The sequence below is a fragment of the Oncorhynchus gorbuscha genome, linkage group LG01 (assembly GCF_021184085.1).
Source record: "Oncorhynchus gorbuscha isolate QuinsamMale2020 ecotype Even-year linkage group LG01, OgorEven_v1.0, whole genome shotgun sequence".
Lineage (NCBI taxonomy): Eukaryota > Metazoa > Chordata > Actinopteri > Salmoniformes > Salmonidae > Oncorhynchus > Oncorhynchus gorbuscha.
This window is the reverse complement of record NC_060173.1, coordinates 65202588-65221157: the sequence shown is the minus strand read 5'-3', so window position 1 is coordinate 65221157 and position 18570 is coordinate 65202588. Positions and strand designations below refer to the sequence as shown.

At 40.5% G+C, this 18570-nt stretch overlaps 1 protein-coding gene across 1 annotated transcript in view; it reads right to left on the bottom strand.

Annotated features, from left to right (window-relative positions):
• The window catches only part of LOC124041052 (tomoregulin-2-like), a 170898-nt gene that overhangs the window by 91100 nt on the left and 61228 nt on the right, over positions 1 to 18570 (bottom strand). The window contains exons 3-4 of the mRNA XM_046358221.1: positions 15303 to 15432; positions 771 to 797 (exon numbers count right to left, since the gene is read on the bottom strand). Coding sequence (XP_046214177.1) covers positions 771 to 797; positions 15303 to 15432 — 157 coding nt within the window. The remainder of the gene's footprint in view (positions 1 to 770; positions 798 to 15302; positions 15433 to 18570) is intronic.

Here is an 18570-nt window from a genome sequence, read left to right as displayed (position 1 = left end):
AGCTACAAGAATTACTTCTCTTTTGCACAGATACACACAAGCATGTACGCTCGTACCTACACCTTTCCTGTCACCTTCTCAAAAGCTTCCCATTCCTTTCTACTTTTATCCCAGATCTGCCACCATACAGGTTATAACAGTAACATTAGGAGGAGTGTGAAGAGAGGGGTAAAGAGAGAGAGAGTGGGTGACGGAGAGAGAGGGCTATGGAGAGAAGGAGAGTTAGGGGGATGAGAGAGAGATGAAGAGGAAGCAAGCAACACACTCCAGAAAAGGGACTAATTTCCTGTTTGTCTCACCAGGCTCTGTGACCATAGCTGCATCCCAAATGGCAACATGTTCCACTACTTATGGGCCCTGGTAAAATGTAGTGCACAATATAGGGAATAGGGTGTCATTTGCATGGTACAGGGGTTTGCTAAGCATGTTAGAGTGTTCTTACTATTTACATGCATGATTATTTAGTTATTGCATGGTGTGTGTGTCAGGATGTCTGCATGTCTGAGAGAATACAAACAAATGTTTGTGTTTGTGTGTGTGTGTGTGTGTTCTAGAGCGCGTTTGTTCATTTGTCCATGCAGTGTGTTTATTGAGTGTGTGTGTGCATGTTTGTGAATATGCATTCGTTCCGCATCTGAATATGTTATGTGAAAGCTCACTTCCAAGAAGTGTGCCAGTCTTGTTTCTAAGCAAGGAGAATGAGTACAGACCCATCAGTAATATAAGGGAAAATGAAAAGTAATGAAGAGAAAATAGTAGAGCGACCTTACCGTCATCTCCCGAGCCTGACCCGGCATCTGTGAGAGAGAGAGAGTGAGAAAGAGGGGTAGAGAGAGAGAGAGATAAAGAGGGAGAGAGTGAGAGAATTAAAGACAACATCTGAGAATGGTTTGTGACAACAGATGAACCAAGCCTCCTGCTTAACAACTGTTGTGTGTGTGCATTGGTTAATCACAACCTCACAATCACAAAATGATATCTTCCAATCTATCACCGTCTTTGTATGTGTTTGCTCAATATGGTTGTGTGGTATATCATTCCATCTGCATGCCCATTCGAATCCTGCTGCATCCTTGTAAAGCGTCCTCCAAGAAATCTAGCACACAATGTTGTTTAGTGATATGCCTCTGAAAGGGAAACTGATGGCCACTTATTGGAGCTGCTGCAGTGGTAACATGAGAAGCAGCAGCCCACTATGCTAAACCGACTAGGGGAGAAAGCAGACATTCACTCCCACCATGATCATTATGCACCAAACAGGAGAAAATGGTCTGAAACAGGGAAGCAGTACCTAGACTTATCCAATAAGAAACGTTCATTTTCATATAATGTTGCAAATTGTTAAATAACGTTTGTTACAGTGTGCCTTAATGAACATGACCCAGGTTTCCTTTGTAAAGCTTGAGGCAAAGCCTAAAAACGAGGACCCCTAGTTAACCGTCTTTATTCTTTACCGTAAACCTTACGACTGTCTGTCAATGAGTGAAAAGGATAAAGACTAATACTTTAGAGAATCATTATTGTTTTATTTTTTAATTTCACCTTTTTTTTAACAAGGAGATCCTATTGAGATCAAGACTACATTTTACTGGGGAGGAGAGGAACACCAGGGGAAAGTTATTAACCTTGCTGTGTCTCAGACACCTAAGGCTATGTTGCATTACTCTCACACAAACTCACAGACTGACACACTAACACACTCACTTAAAATGTACTATTTGAGAATGCATATATACTGATAAAAACAGAAAATGTAAGAGGGAGAAAGAGCAGAGAGACTCGCCGTGTCCAAATATCCGTACTTGCATTCAGAATAATAATCCGTTACATGTAACCGATTACAGAGAAAATGTAACTGTCATCACTTACTAATGCTGAGCAATTAACCAACATTTTTTTTTTTTTTTTTTTACCAACTAATTGACTCAATTATTTGAATTCCATTTCTTTCCATTTTTTTTCTGTGAGCTCAATGCGCATTTTCTCTAGATATACTGTAAATCAGATCAAACCCGAACTGTGCGATCTAGTAGGGAGTTGTAGTTTCCATCAGGCCAAAATTCGACAGATTTGCGCAGAAAATGTGGTTAATCCACACTGCCCTCAAACTAAGGCACTCTGTCTGCTAATTATTTAAAGGCTATGTTTCAACTTGTCAATTTCAAATGATTTTCTAAAAAGTTATATTTTGGAAGGTATTTAGACACCTAGATTTTTAAATTATTTTTATGATGAAATATCACATTTACATACAGTATTTAGACCCTTTACTCAGAACTTTGTTGAAGCACCTTTGGCAGTGATTACAGACTCGAGTCTTCTAGGGTATGACGCTACAAGCTTGGCACACCTGTATTTGAGGAGTTTCTCCCATTCTTCTCTGCAGATCCTCTCAAGCTTTGTCAGGTTGTATTGGGAGCATTGCTACACAGCTATTTTCAGGCCTCTCCAGAGATGTTCGATCGGGTTCAAGTCCGGGCTCTGGCTGGGCCACTCAAGGACATTCAGAGACTTGTTCAGAAGCCAATCCGGCGCTGTCTTGACTGTGTGCTTAGGGTCGTTGTCCTGTTGGCAGGTGAACCTTTGCCCCAGTCTGAGGCCCCGAGCGCTCTGGAGCAGGTTTTTATAAAGGATCTCTCTGTACTTTTCATCTTTCCCTCGATCCAGTCTCGTCTCCCAGTCACTCCCGCTGAAAAACATCCCCACATCACAATGCTACCACCACCATGCTTCACCGTAGGGATGGTGCCAGGTTTCCTCCAGACGTGACACTTGGCATTCAGGCCAAAGAGTTCAATCTTGGATTCATCAGACCAGAGAATCTTGAGTCCTTTTAGATGCCTTTTGCAAACTTCAAGCGGGCTGTCATGTGCATTTTAGTGAGGAGTGGATTCTGTCTGGCCACTCTACCATAAAGGCCTGATTGGTGGAATGCTGCAAAGATGGTTGTCTTTCTGGAAGGTTCTCCCATCTCCACAGAGGAACTCTGGAGCTCTGTCAGAGTGACCATCAGGCTCTCGGTCACCTCTGTGACCAAGGCCCTTCTCCCCGATTGCTATAGGTTATCTACAGTATGTAAACTCTAACATTGATTTATATTGCAATAGATGTCGCTCACTTGTGACCGACTGGCTCGATTCGGATTTATTTAGCAAAATTTGAAATGGTGTTTTTTACATTGGATAAAAGTAGAGACTAGAAAAGTGAATATCATACACTACAGTTGAGGAACCATGGGAAAGTAATTCTGCTTGGAAAGTTGATAAACTTGAAACCTTGAATGTTTTGGTATACATGCAGGAGAGCTAGCATCGTTCAAACCCTCTTAAGCCTTAGCCCCACTCATCTCTTTAAGGATTTACATGTGAGGCCATGTGTTAAACAGTGAGTACAGTTGTGTACTAAACAACCAAAGATTTCAAGACTAAAGTATGGTTTATACTGCGTCTATTGACATGTCAATATACAGTTGTCTTTCATTATTACATGAAAATAAACTCACAACAAGATCATTATTTACAAGTTAATGGCGAGCTAATTACAGAAAATAACTGTTGTGAGTGTGATGAAATAAAAGCAGGGCATTCTATCGGAGAATTTTAGAATTTAGACACCGTCTCATTGGCCTAATGTTATATCCTAAATTGAATTTGGTGCAGGTCATGTTGTTCTTGACAAAAACGTCTCTGGTAAACAAACAATATATCAAATAAAATGGTACCGTGAAATGGTTACTTGCATAGTAGAGTCTTTTGTTGAGACATGTAGCTAGATAGCTAGATAAACAATGGACCATAATACCAACTCATTACATTACTACCCTGCATGAATCTACAGGTAGCTAAACACTAACCAACTAGGCTCAAAATAAGAAATGTATAATTCTCGAAAATGTAGCTACCTACAGTGTCTTGCAAAAGTATTCATCCCCGTTTTTTCAATTTTGTTGTATTTCAGCCTGTCAATGAAATTGATTTTTATTTAGTCTTCATGTAATGGTCATACACAAAATAGTCCAAATTGGTGAAGTGAAAATGAAAAAATTAAACTTATTTCAAAATTAAAAAATAAAACAGCAAAGTGGTGCATGCATATGTATTCACCCCCTTTGCTATGAAGTCCCTAAATAAATTCTGGTGCAACCAATTACCTTTAGAAGTCACATACTGCAATAAGTTAGATAGCACACAGGTGGACTTTATTTAAGTGTCACATGATCTAAAAATATATACACCTGTTCTGAAAGGCCCAAGAGTCTGCAACACCACTAAGCAAGGGGCACAACCAAGCAAGCGGAACTATGAAGACCAAGGAGCTCTCGAAACAGGTCAGGGACAAAGTTGTGGAGAAGTACTGATCAGGGTTGGGACATTAAAAAATATCCGAAACTTTGAACATCCCACGGAGCACCATTAAATGCATTATTTAAAAAATATGGCACCACAACAAACCTGCCAAGAGAGAGCTGCCCAACAAAACTAACAGACCAGGCAAGGAGGGCATTAAATCAGAGAGGAAACAAAGGGACCAAAGATAACCCTGAAGGAGCTGCAAAGCTCCACAGCGGAGATTGGAGTATCCTTCCATAGGACCACTTTAAGCCGTACACTCCACAGAGCTGAGCTTTACAGAAGAATGGCCAGAAAAAAAATAAGCAAACACTTTGGCATGTGGGAGACTCCCCAAAGATATGGTAGAAGGTACTCTGGTCAGATGATACTAAAATTGACTAAAAGGATTACCTACACATACTGAGAAGCTCATTATAGACAGAATCGTGCTCCATGGCAGACCAATCTAAACTCATCTCTCAGCATGTCCAGCCCACCCATTATCTCAGCCAATCATGGCTAGCGGGAAGGTTCCATTCTTTTTCTGTGGCTAAACCAACTAGGCTCGTAATTTTATTTACAGATCCAAAAATTCCATTACTGGTTACAATTTTGGATTATAACATTTTGAATGGAACCTGAGAGAGAGAGATGCATGGGGGCTGAGGGATGGATATTGGCCACATTTCAAGCAACCAACTGTATTAAACCACTTCTCATTCCATGTAAAAGCAAAGTATGTGTTTTAACGGGCTATTTCTGCGGCCCACAGTTCTCATTATTATTTCTGGCTGAGACCAGATGGATAGCGCAGGACATGAACCAGAAGCAAAAATATAATGGCATCTACACGCATGTACAAACTAATCAAATCAAATCACCCTCATCCATATGCATGCATGGCATGGACTTGAATGAATAAAATCATTACAGAAATGTGTGTGAGCACACATATATACGAATGCATACAAGCACACACAGGAACCTACACATGCATGTAAACCCACACACATGCACACACACAGGTTTTGCTATCTGCTTTCTTTTCACATTCCTGTCCATTTCTGTGGATCAACAATCTTGATCTCCAAAACTATCACTCTTGCTATTACACCTTGCAGCTTAATAATTTTTTGATTAAAAAGATGGATGAAACTTTACAATTCACGCAGGTTAACTAAATATGGTCACAGACTCCTGTCTTTCACCAGACAGATGGGACTACTGAAGAGAGGTTACAGTGACTCCACACATTTTCCTTCGATTTCTGGAATTGTGCATCTTCCCAGTTAACCAAACATATGGCTCAATGAGCTGTGACTGGATGCCTGCGTTACAGAAACTATTTGCTATCTGGTACCTTTCATGGCATGAAACCATTTTTGTTTACAATGGAAAAAAATATAATAAGAACGGAGATAAATCAAGTTTACTCCTCATTAATTATCCTACCCTTCAAAAAATCTTAGAGGAAAAATAGAAATACCTTATTTACACAGTACCAGTCAAACGTTTGGACACATACTCATTCAAGGGTTTTTATTTATTTGTACTATTTTCTACATTGTAGAATAACAGTGAAGACATCAACACTGTGAAATAACACATATGGAATCAGGTAGTAACAAAAAAAGTGTTAAACAAATCAATAAATATGTTGTGAAACCGTTTTTTTTATGTTTAACACATTTGCAAAATTTTCTAAAAACCTGTTTTCACTTTGTCATTATGGAGTATTGTGTGTAGAATGTTTTATTTAATCCATTTTAGAATAAGGCTGTAACGTAACAAAAATGTGGAGAAGTCAAGGAGTCTGAATACTTGGTGGTGGCCTGTCTAACTGAATGCTGGCCTAGAGCACAGGCAGGAACACATCTGCAGTTTGATAGGAACAGACAGACTGTAACCCACCTGTTAAGACTCTAGGGGCAGTATTTCATTTTTGGATAAAAAGACATGCCCGTTTTAAGCGCAATATTTTGTCACGAAAAGATGCTCGACTATGCTTGGAATTGATAGTTTTGGAAAGAAGACACTGACGTTTCCAGAACTGTAAAGATTTTCACTGTGAGTGCCATAGAACAAAATCTACAGGCAAAACCAAGATGTTTGAGTGACCAGGAAATCAACAGGATTTCTGGAGGCACGTTTTCCATGATCTCCTTATATGGCTGTGAATGCGACAGGAATGAACGGACACTTCCTATCGTTTCCCCCAGGTGTCTGCAGCATTGTGACGTATTTGTAGGCATATCATTGGAAGATTGACCATAAGAGCCTACAATTACCAAGTGTCCCGCACGGTGTCTGCGTGGAAATTGGTGCGCAAAAGTCAGGTACCAGTATTTTTCCATCCGAATCAGAGAAGAATGCACGCTTCCAGGGAAGGGATTTCAATGAAGAGATATATGACAAAACACCTTGAGGATTGATTCAAACAACGTTTTCCATGTTTCAGTCGATATTATGGAGTTAATTCGGAAAGTTTGACGTTTAGGTGACTGAATTTTCGGTTAGTTTCGGTAGCCAAATGCATAGTAACAAAACGGAACGTTGTGTCCTACACAAGCATCTTTCAGGAAAAACTGGACATCTGCTATGTAACTGAGAGTCTCCTCATTGAAACATCTGAAGTTCTTCAAAGGTAAATTATTTTATTTGATCCCTTTGCTGGTTTTTGTGAATGTTGCGTGCTAAATGCTAACGCTAAATGCTAAGCTAGCTATCACCACTCTTACACAAATTATTGATTTTCTCTGGTTCTAAAGCATATTTTGAAAATCTGAGACGACAGGATTGTTAAGAAAAGGATAAGCTTGAGGATAGGCATATTTATTTAATTTAATTTGCAATTTTCAGAAATCGCTAATTTTGCGTTATGGTAATGAGCTTGAGGCTGTAGTCACGATCCCGGATCCGGGATGGGGCGGACTAAGAGGTTAAGTCACAAAATGGAAAACCAACTGAAATCAGGTTAGAAACATCGATATTGATCTGTTTTCACAACTAAATGAATTTCATTAAACTGATGAGAGCCCCTCTCTCTGCATGCTTGAGAAAGGAATAAAGGAGAGAGAGGAAGGAGGCAATGGAAACGCTCACGGTGAGATTCGGTAAGGTAAATATTTAATAAACATTGTAACAATGTTGTCACTTTCCCTCAATAGCACCTGCCTTCGGCCATGTTGGAAAAAAACTTGTTCGCCTATGGGGAAATGGACTCAGTTTTCACTGTTCCACGTGGCTATGGTAATGGTTAACTGCACTCCACAGTGCAGCACCACCACTCAATCTGATGGAGTAACAGTAGCATCCCATGCCTATCAACTACCATTAACTCTGTTAGCTCACTGTTAGCCTAGCGCTAGCTTGGTAAATACCAGTTTATCCATAATCTAGAGGTAAACAAACACAATATTTTCCTCAATTCTATTGGTATACAAAAATTGAATGTCTTCTTGAAAAATATATTGAAAACATTATTTCACCTTCAATTCCTATTACTAACAACTCAAAGAACTTCCAATGATTTGTTTTCCAACTTTGTTTAATTTGGAAATTACAGAGCTCTACCTGTCAAGATCGTCGTAAGAACATTCGGACCAAAGCGCAGCGTGATATGGGTTCCACATGTTTATTTAATGAAATGCACAAAAAAAACAATACAGGAACGACTGAACCGTGTCGCAAATGAAGTGCTCACAGGCAACTACACATAAACAAGATCCCACAAAACACAGTGGGGAAATGGCTGCCAAAATATTATCCCCAATCAGAGACAACGATAAACAGCTGTCTCTGATTAGGAACCATACCAGGGCAACATAGAAATTAACAACCTAGATTACCCACTCTAGTCACACCCCGACCTAACCAAAATAGAGAATAAAAAGGCTCTCTATGGTCAGGGCATGACACTACCAGGCGGTTGAGAAGTCAAGGGACTGATTTTGATTGACCAAATTATGGTATTTTTGTGTCCAAACATTAATATTCAATTACATTGAAATGAATGCATTTTCAAGTTGTGTATACTACAATCGCACTGGGCACAGACACCAGTTCAATGTCGAGTTTCGATTTACATTTGGTTGAGTTGTCAACTAACGTGAATTCAATGTGAAATCAACAAAAAACGTCACCATGTCATTGGATTTAGATTAAAAGTTGGGTGAAAAAACGTTGATGACTTTTAGCAAACCCAATTAGTTTTGCACATTGATTTAATGTCATCATATAGATCTTTTAAATGACATGTAAATAATGTTGATTCAACCAGTTTTTGCCCAGTGTGATTTCCCACATTTTTTTTCTTGAATTTCAAATGATCTAGGTTCTTCCATCATATTACTCACATGTACAGACAACATTTTTAGATAATAAATTAAAAAGTGCAGTTTTTATTACTATTATAACATTAAACTGCAGAAACCCAAAAGGATACTAATGATGTAAATTGATGCAGGAGGGCTGTCAAAACATGCTATAACAGCCTGTTGAAAATAGTGTTAAAATGTTAAGAAATAAAAGATGATACAACTTGAAGGCTAAATTATAGATAAGTGTCATGTTGTAAATCATAAACACTGCAAAACCAGGGCTGGAACATTTTAAGCAACTTTTATACATGGCCTTCTTCCTTATAGAAACTCTACAGATTTTCTTGGTAAAACAGTACTTTAAAAAAAAACTAAAATATCAGAAGTACACAGTGGTGCCCTAAAGAAATGCATTTGAGCACATGCCTCAGTAGCATGGTAGCAAGACTACGAACCTTGGCACTGTGTCCTTTTGTTTGCCATTTGGCAGAGACATCAGATCCCAACGTCTGGCCTTTCGGCCTTGGTTCTGGTCACACAGGGCTGCTGGGAGGACAGAGCCCTGCTGTCACACGGCTGTCAGACGTGTTTACAGAGGTAAACAACAACAAGGAGCTGGGCTGTGTTGTCAACATGTAGGCTAGTGTACTGATGGAGACCAGACCTGTTTACATGTAAACACAGGTGTTCATGGAGATAGCGTAGCCTATCAGAGAACTGAGATGCCTGGGGTGTGAACCATCCAAATCAGATGCTGTTGTAACTGCGTTCGTCTGTTGAAGGAGAAGCGGACCAAAATGCAGCGTGATGATGATTCATGATATATTTTAATAAAGAAAAAACTGTACATGCAGAGACTACAAAAGTAATTGAAATGAAATAATGAAAACCGAAACAGCCCTATCTGGTACAAAGACAGGAACAATCACCCACAAAATACACAGTGAAACCCAGGCTACCTAAATATGGTTCCCAATCAGAGACAACGAGAATCACCTGACTCTGATTGAGAACCGCCTCAGGCAGCCAAGCCTAACTAATTTTAAAGTTGAATAAATATTGTTACATTAGTTTGTAAAATAGCCTTAACTATTTACATATTACAAGGGTAAAATTGAAATGTGTTTAGTTGACAACACAACCAAATATCAACATTTAAGGAACTGTATACAATGCATGAATATTTCCAATATTTAACTTTTGTTCTTGGTTGAGATCGAGACCTGAATGCAACATATCATTTGTTAACTAATCATAAGTTAATTAATAGGACTAAATCAAACCAACTCAAACTTTAACTTGAACTTTAAATACAATTAGATTTGATTTAGTCATATTCTTTAACTTAAATATTTGGTTGCGCTGGAGATGTGAATCCAACATCTACATTTTGATAGCAACAGTGAATCTATTAAGTGGAGATTTGTCAACAATCATTCTCACAATAACACATTGGTGACAAATATCAAAGCTAAGCGGGCTGGGTTTGCAACCCTGGAAAGGAGACAAACGGGTACCTCTAGATGGATCAGTAGGAGGTGCTGCTCAGCCTATTGTTTTTTTCTTTTGGAGGATATTACGTTGAAGTTCTGATGTTATCTCAAAATTAAAAATTCAACAGATATTATAAGGTTTGTCAATATGGAACATTGGTAAATATAATGACATAATCCTGTGGTTGAAATTTCACCCACAAAACAACAGTGTACGTTTATTACTTTTTTCAAATCCAATGTACTTTCCACATAGATTCCACGTCGCAGTACGTTGACAATTTATGTTGAAACAACGTTGGTTTAACCAGTTCGTGCCCAGTGGGTAGTAGACTGGAAATGGGAAAGAAACATCCTATTCCTGTGTTCATTCTGTGACTGCTTCGTTTCCAACAGGGATGTCCAACACCAGTCCTTGAAAGGTCCTGTGTGCAGGGTTTTTCTCTAGTCCAACACTCTGGGTGGCAGGTAGCCTAGTGGTTAGAGCGTTGGCCAGTAACCAAGGGTTGCTAGATGAAATACCCGAGCTGACAAGGTAAAAACCTGTATTTCTGCCCCTTAACAAGGTAGTTAGCACACTGTTCCTAGGCCGTCATAGTAAATAAGAATTTGTTCTTAAATGACTTGCCTAGTTAAATATACAGTTGAAGTTGGAAGTTTACATACACTTAGGTTGGAGTCATTAAAACTTGTTTTTCAACCACTACACAAATTTCTTGTTAACAAACTATAGTTTTGGCAAGTCAGTTAGGAAATCTACTTTGTGCATGACACAAGTAATTTTTCCAGCAGTGCCTCTTTGCTTGACATCATGGCAAAATCAAAAGAAATCAGCCAAGATGTCAGAAAGAAAATTGTAGACCTCGACAAGTCTGGTTCATCCTTGGGAGCAATTTCTAAATGTCTGAAGGTACCACGTTCATTTGTACAAACAATAGTACGCAAGTTTAAACACCATGGGACCACGCAGCCGTCATAAAGCTCAGGAAGGAGACATGTTCTGTCTCCTAGATATGAATGTACTTTGGTGTGAAAAGTGCAAATCACACGCCCATTTCAAATCTTAAGGCAGTGTTTAGTGTTTGGGACTGGAATGTCTGTGTGGGCCTTATGGAGAATCTACCTCCGTAAATGGAATTTGGGACATTGAGAGTGAAATGATGACGTAACTTGAAGAGTTTTCATTATATGTACATGTACACACAAATATATATTTTTTTAACAAACTGTGATTCAAGTTGTCTAAACAAGATTATTGTAAGTTCTGATGCCTTGCCTTTTAACTACCTACACCACGGGGAACCCAGAGAGTGTGTCATAAAGATGGGAATGCCCCTTTCTACCCTTGGGTATAAAACATGTTAAAAATTGACATTGCAGACTAAGTTGAGGAAGAGGACAAAGGAACATCTTAACAATCAATGCTACGATTGATTACTGAATCTAAGAAGGTGAATTCAAGGACCAACCGGTTATTCTCTTCAAGTCATCGGTTGTCTACATGGCCCTCCTACCCAAGCCGGGAACGTCGACACAGCTGATTAGCCCCCTATGAAGACCACTCTCACAGAACGAGTCAAAGGAAACAGACAACTGAGAGAAAGGACATTGTGACATCGTGTGGACAATCAGAGACATACACTCGATAACGAAGGAGACTCAAGCCATCGAAAGTACAGGGCATCGACCAAACCTATCCCACTAAGCGGAACTCGCCCCACGAAGAGATACCCAACGGAGATCTTCAACACGTAAATACATGCATTATCGTTCTGACCCATAAATGTTGCAGTTCGGGGCAAGGTGTTCGGGTTAAACTAAGCATAGTTTACAAATGTATGTAAGCGTGCTTTTCTCTCATGCACTTTCTCTCTCTCTTGCTTTCTTTAAATATCCATCTTGTGTTGCACATGTCATATTGTGTTTGGTGATGTAGGGACCTGTTTCCATTGTATTAAGTTCTAACCAATAACCTAGACTGTTTGTGTATCTTATGTTATCATTTAGCTCGTTGGTAAATAAATAATCAACTAAATTTGTGTGGTACAGAATGATTTAATGAGACCCAGGTATGTGCAGATTTACGAATTATGTGATGTTCAGAATGAGACTGATGAGGAAATGAATTAATTAGTGACTGTCATGAAATCGATATTCTGATATTTTTTTGAGAGAAATTCGGGAAACGGTCACTCAATAATAAACTTTTCCCGTGGTGCCCCAGGTTACTGAGTTAAAGGTTACAGGATTAATTTAATCACGTAATTATAAACATAGTTAATTATTAGATAAATAGCATGTCGTCATATTAACGATAACGACATCACGACAGAGGGTAATAACTTTCTTGTGCTCTGTACTCCCTTTTTTATTCCTGTCATTTGTTTGTAAGACCACTTCCAAGGCTCACTGGCCGGTACATAAATCGTGTCTAAATGGATTTTTACCACACACGCTTTTGACGTGACAGTGAAGAATGGAGTGAAATAAAGGGAAAGAAACACAGAGGGGATGAGGGGGCTGGCTGTGAAGGAGGGGAGTGAGCTGTCAGACTATTCTCATCACAATCACGCCTGTTCTGCCAAAGTACAACCACTTTCTATTTGTTTTCTAAAGCTTGTTTCCCCAAATTAGCTCTTATCACGTGGAAAAAGCCATTCTCTCATACAAAAAGACACACAAACACGCGCGCATGTACACACACACACACACGCACACAGAAAATCACAAACACACAAGCAATTTACAGAGAGTTAAGAGCTTCCATGTGAGTCAGGTGAGAAGGTGAAGTCTTTTCTTGCGAAACAAATCACAACCTCCCACACACACACTCCGACTCCAAGTCTGACTGTGTTCCCTGTGAGTGTGGTTTGGACTGCTGAGCTATATGAGTGTTTAAAGTCCCCTAAGTGGAGTTGACCAGGCTGGCAGTGAGGTTAACTGAGTCAGCGACACACCAAGAGTGCTACTCTACCCCGCCAGTGAAACTTTGAGTGAAGCCAACATGTTCCCCTTGCCAAAGATTCACTTTGGTCAGACAACAAACGGAAGAAAACGGACTGAAAAAGGGACGGACTACCTGGACTTGTCCAATCATTGTCCAATTTTAAAACGTTTTAAAACGTTTTCTGTTGCATATCCTAATGACCACGACTCTTACTAGATGTTAAACGCTAGACCTTTTCAACATGCTTGTAGGTTCTTATCTGGAATAAAGGAATCGTGGGATAATCCTAGATTACTGTCGTGGTGAATATGGCACGAATAGTCTCATACCCTTTTCACACTACTGTGCTGACCTAAACCATGCTGTGCTGGCTCTGATATGTTCTTCTCTACAGTCTTTTCCAGCACAGTTCCAGCAACCTTAGTGGATGCTGAACCCGGCCAACAAAGTGCAGATTGGCTTGGCTTGGCTGCGTCTCCAAGTTTCATGCTATAATAGTAACTTTGATGGACTAAAGTACTGTGGATGAAGTCAGTTTGGCTTTATATTTTGACAATGGAATGCAGGCGAATGTATTGGCTTCAAACAGTTTTTCCAACTTTCTATAGGCACTTCCTTCAGAGACCTTTATAGATAGTTTTTGGTTCAAATTTAACATTGGGCACACAAGAACTCTTGAGTGAAGCATTTAACTTATTGACGCTACCCATCCCGGTACCGGGATCATTGTCATCAGCAACCGCTGAATAACATAGCGCCACAGTCAAATAATATTACAAAAAAATATTCATATTAATGAAATCACAAGTGCAATATTGCAAAACACAGTTTAGCCTGTCGTCTCAGATTTTGAAATTATGCTTTACAGTGAAAGCAATCCAAGCGTTTGTGTAAGTTTATCGATAGCATAGCAGTATGTACACTAAGCATTAAGTAGCTAGGTCAAGAAAATCAGAAAAGCAATCAAAAAAATGGTTTACCTTTGATCTTCAGATGTTTTCACTCACAAGACTCCCAGTTACACAACAAATGTTCCTTTTGTTCCATAAAGATGATTTTTATACCCAAAATATTGTCGCGTTATGTTCAGAAATCCACAGGAAAGAGTGGTCACGACAACGCAGACGTATATTCCAAATAATATCCATAATTTCCACAGAAACATGTCAAATGTTTTTTATGATAAATTCTCAAGTTAAGATAGCCTAATGGTTAGAGTGTTGGACTAGTAACCGGAAGGTTGCAAGTTCAAACCCCTGAGCTGACAAGGTACAAATCTGTCCTTCTGCCCCTGAACAGGCAGTTAACCCACTGTTCCTAGGCCGTCATTGAAAATAAGAATTTGTTCTTAACTGACTTGCCTGGTAAAATAAATAAAAATATATCAACCGAGTGTGTAGCTTTTTCAATAACAGCGGGAGAAACAATGGCCGCTTTACTCAGTTGCGCAAAACTCACTCTGAGAGCTCCCCCCACCTATCCACTTACGCTCATTTTTCAAAATAAAATTCTGAAACTATGTCTAAAGACTTGACACCTTAGGGAAGCCATAGAAAAGGGAATCTGGTTTATATCCCTTTAAATGGAGGATAGGCATGCATAGGAACAGAGAGGTTTCAAAATAAGAGGCACTTCCTGATTGGATTTTCCTCAGGCTTTTGCCTGCAATATCAGTTCTGTTATACTCACAGACAATGTTTTTACAGTTTTGGAAACTTTAGAGTGTTTTATATCCTAATATGACAATTATATGCATATTCTAGTTTGTGGGGCTGAGAAATAGGCAGTTTCAAATGGGTACGTTTTTTTTGACAAAAATTAACATACTGCCCCCTACACACAAAAGGTTAACAAAGCCCTTATAAGTAATAGGCATGTGTGACCATGCTTTAGGAAAGTCCCTTTTGCTGAACTCTATTGTGCCTTGAAAAGTGGCTCAGTGGCTAGCAATTCTCCCTAGCTTTTGTGTGTGTGTGTGTGTGTGTGTGTGTGTGTGTGTGTGTGTGTGTGTGTGTGTGTGTGTGTGTGTGTGTGTGTGTGTGTGTGTGTGTGTGTGTGTGTGTGTGTGTGTGTGTGTGTGTGTGTGTGTGTGTGTGTGTGTGTGTGTGTGTGTGTGTGTGTGTGTGTGTGTGTGTGTGTGTGTGAGATTGTGTGTCTGCATGCATGCAAATGAACATGTGCAGTATAAATCCATCCTTGAGATGCTACATACCGACAGGACAAGAGCCCTCTGACACCACCAGCACTTCAGACTGCTGCTTGCAGGCGTCCCTGCGTAGATAACACTCATTCTGGTAGTTCTCATTGTTGGAGCCACACACTGGGACGTAGTCATTGTTACACTGCAGAGAGAGCAAAGGTTAAGGTTATGGTCAGATTATTAAATTAATCATCCATCTCGACTCTCCACGTAATACATTATGATTTCCTATATACAAGCTTATGCATCCATAACGTATTTCTTTGTGTGTCTTTATGTATTTCATATTAGTGCAGCATTTATACATAGGAGAGGTAGCTCTTGTACAATGCACAGAACTATACAACCATCTCTAGGCCTACGGCACTATGGGACATGTAAACTTAGGCTACTGTATATACAATACAGTATCTCTATTGTCATGTTGATTCAACTACAAATACTGTATAGGCTTGTAGCTCAGGAACACAGACTGGAAATGCAAACCACAAAACAATATGTCATCGCCATGTGTGACATCACAAGGGTACCTGGAGGCCACATTTTGTGTCCCACAGGACAGGAGCTAGACTGTCTCTTACAGGCCTCTGGTGGCCCCTAATAGATGAACAATGTGCAGGTCTACACAACGGCATAACGTACAGTAGGCTGTCATTTCATCTGTTCACATTCTGGCAGAACACTGCACACTTACACACATGCGCACGCACACACACACACACACACACACACACACACACACACACACACACACACACACACACACACACACACACACACACACACACACACACACACACACACACACACACACACACACACACACACACACACAGTCAGTTGACTGCCAGGAGCAGCACAAAAATAACCATGCTATCGATTCTAGAGCCTGGAAGCGGTGCAGGGCTACAGAGAGGCGATCATTTTTAACTGGCTGAGAGAGTAAGGGAGGGTGCCATAATGCAGGAGGGAAGGAACAGAGGGTTGGCTCCTGATCAAAGAGAGAGAAAGAAAGGGAAGGAGAACGAGAGAGAGAGTGAGGGGGAGTAGAGGAAAGAAGCGAGTTAGAGATAGAAAGCAACAGAGAGGGAAAAATGGAAGGGAGGGAGGGTGAGTAGTGAGGAGGAGGGGTATAGAAAATAAGAGACTCGGAGATAGAAAGTCAGGGATGGGGGAATAAGGAAGAGGGAGGAGGGTGAGGACAAGTGAAGGGGAGAGGAGTGGAAAAAACAGGATTGGGAAAAAAAGGACAACGGGAAGAAATTAGAGACAGAAAAAAGAAAGGAAGGGGTAAATAAGTAACAGAGTTGTTTGAAAAAGAGCGGGGGATCACAGTAAAATATAAATAATTTGAGAGCTCTACGATGGAGGGAAGAACTCTCCCCTTCTCACTCCCTCCCCCTTTTCAAGAGAAAGAAAGTATGGCCAATTCTACAGATACGGCCTGGGTGGCTTATACTGTACGTTTTCATCCTCCTCTCCATCTGGCTCACCGTTTTTTAACACCAGGGGCGTCTTTTGCCAGTCATGATGCAACTGAAGGAAAGAACCTGCGGGTGTCTTGGAGAGTGCCTGTTTTTCTTTGTAAAGCCTCCCCTAGTCTGATCATCTCCCTGTCTCTCTCTCTCCCCTAAGGGGAGCGAGGTTTTTTTTAATATCCCTCTCTTAGGGAGGCAGGCATAGGAGGAGGAGGAACCGTGTGAATTCGCTCCCCGTCTCGGAGCACAGCTATGCAGGCACAAAGATGCCGCTGAGCCTCAATGTCTCAGAGTTCTCAGTTGCCCAATCTGGCTTTCATCCTTTTCGATAAGGAGGGATGGTAGAGAGGAGGAGTGGAGAGAAAGAAAGAAAGCATGCAGGGAGATAAACAGGCAATGGCTGTGAGAGGAATCAGAGAGACAGACAGAAAACTGAAGGATGAGAGAAAAATGCATGAGGGATGAAGTTACAGAGGGATATGAGGAAGTGGGGATCGAAGGAGAGGGGTAAATGAGAAGTGATGGAGAGAGGAACAGACAGAAGGTGAGAGAATTTGATCCCCCGCTATTCTCTGCAGTGAGCAAAAGCGATGGGCTAAGGCCATATGGCATGGCCTTCTGCGCCTTACAAAACAGACCACACCTCTGAACCGAACTTCAGCCCTCCACTGTGACAAAACCTGGAACACATGGTAGCATTTCAACTACTTACATGGTAGTCCACACAAGAATAGTAAACTAACAAAAATTTGACCAACTGGGGACATTTTGTAAGTCCCTACAAGGTCAAATGCTATTTCTAGGGTGTTCAAGGTTAGAAGTAGGTTTAGGAGCTAGGGTTAGGTTTATGGTTAGGGTTAAGGTTAGGTTTTGGGTTAGTGTGTGTGCATGTGTGTCTATGGATGTATGTGTCTTTGCCCATCTACATTCATCATCGACATCCCAACCCATTGTATCTACTCCAGGCTGCTGGCTGAGCTGTTGTTCCCAAATACACCTGCAGGGGCTGCTGTGGTTCTGCGTTGTGAGCAACTTCCCCTGTCGCCCCAACCTCCCTTCACTTCCTTTATATTATGGCAGAGAAATAAGGCACGGACATGTAGACCTGTTGTCTACCAGCCTGTGAACCTGTCCTGGCACACAATCATTCAGGGCCAGGGCACTTTGTACACTATGTAGAAAAGGCCTCCTTGACATTGCAGGTCACACAAAGCGTTCGCAAATATTGCAAACATTGTCACTCGACACAGACTCCCATGCTGCACACTGAATAACATTGGACATAGCAGTTGTTTGACAAGGTTGAACATAAAAAGGAGAGCGCAAGAGAGACATGGAGACAGGAAGTAAGGGATGAAGAAGATAAGTGAAAAGGAGGAGAGAGAAAGAAGAGTAGTGAAAAGATAGAGATAAGAATAGGTGAAAAGGAGAGAGAGAGAGCGAGAGTAGGAGCATCTCTATCTGTATACGTATAAGAAAGGGACCAAGCACAATTTAGTGTGTGTAAATCAGAGAGGTAGAGGAATCTGAAACCCATACAAACCAAACATGACAACCCATCAGCATCAATAAACAAAAGAATAAATGAATCCGCTACCCATCTATGTATCCAACCATCCATTGAAATTGGTATCCATCATTCTACACCCATCTAGACATGAATAAAAGCAGAGGGCTAGCCATTCACAGAAGGCTTTGCAGGGCCAGACAATTCAATTCAGTCAGTGGAGACAGATATAAACATGGTGATTAGGAAATGGAACTGAGGCTCTGTAAAACTGGTTGGCGTCGACCCAAATGGC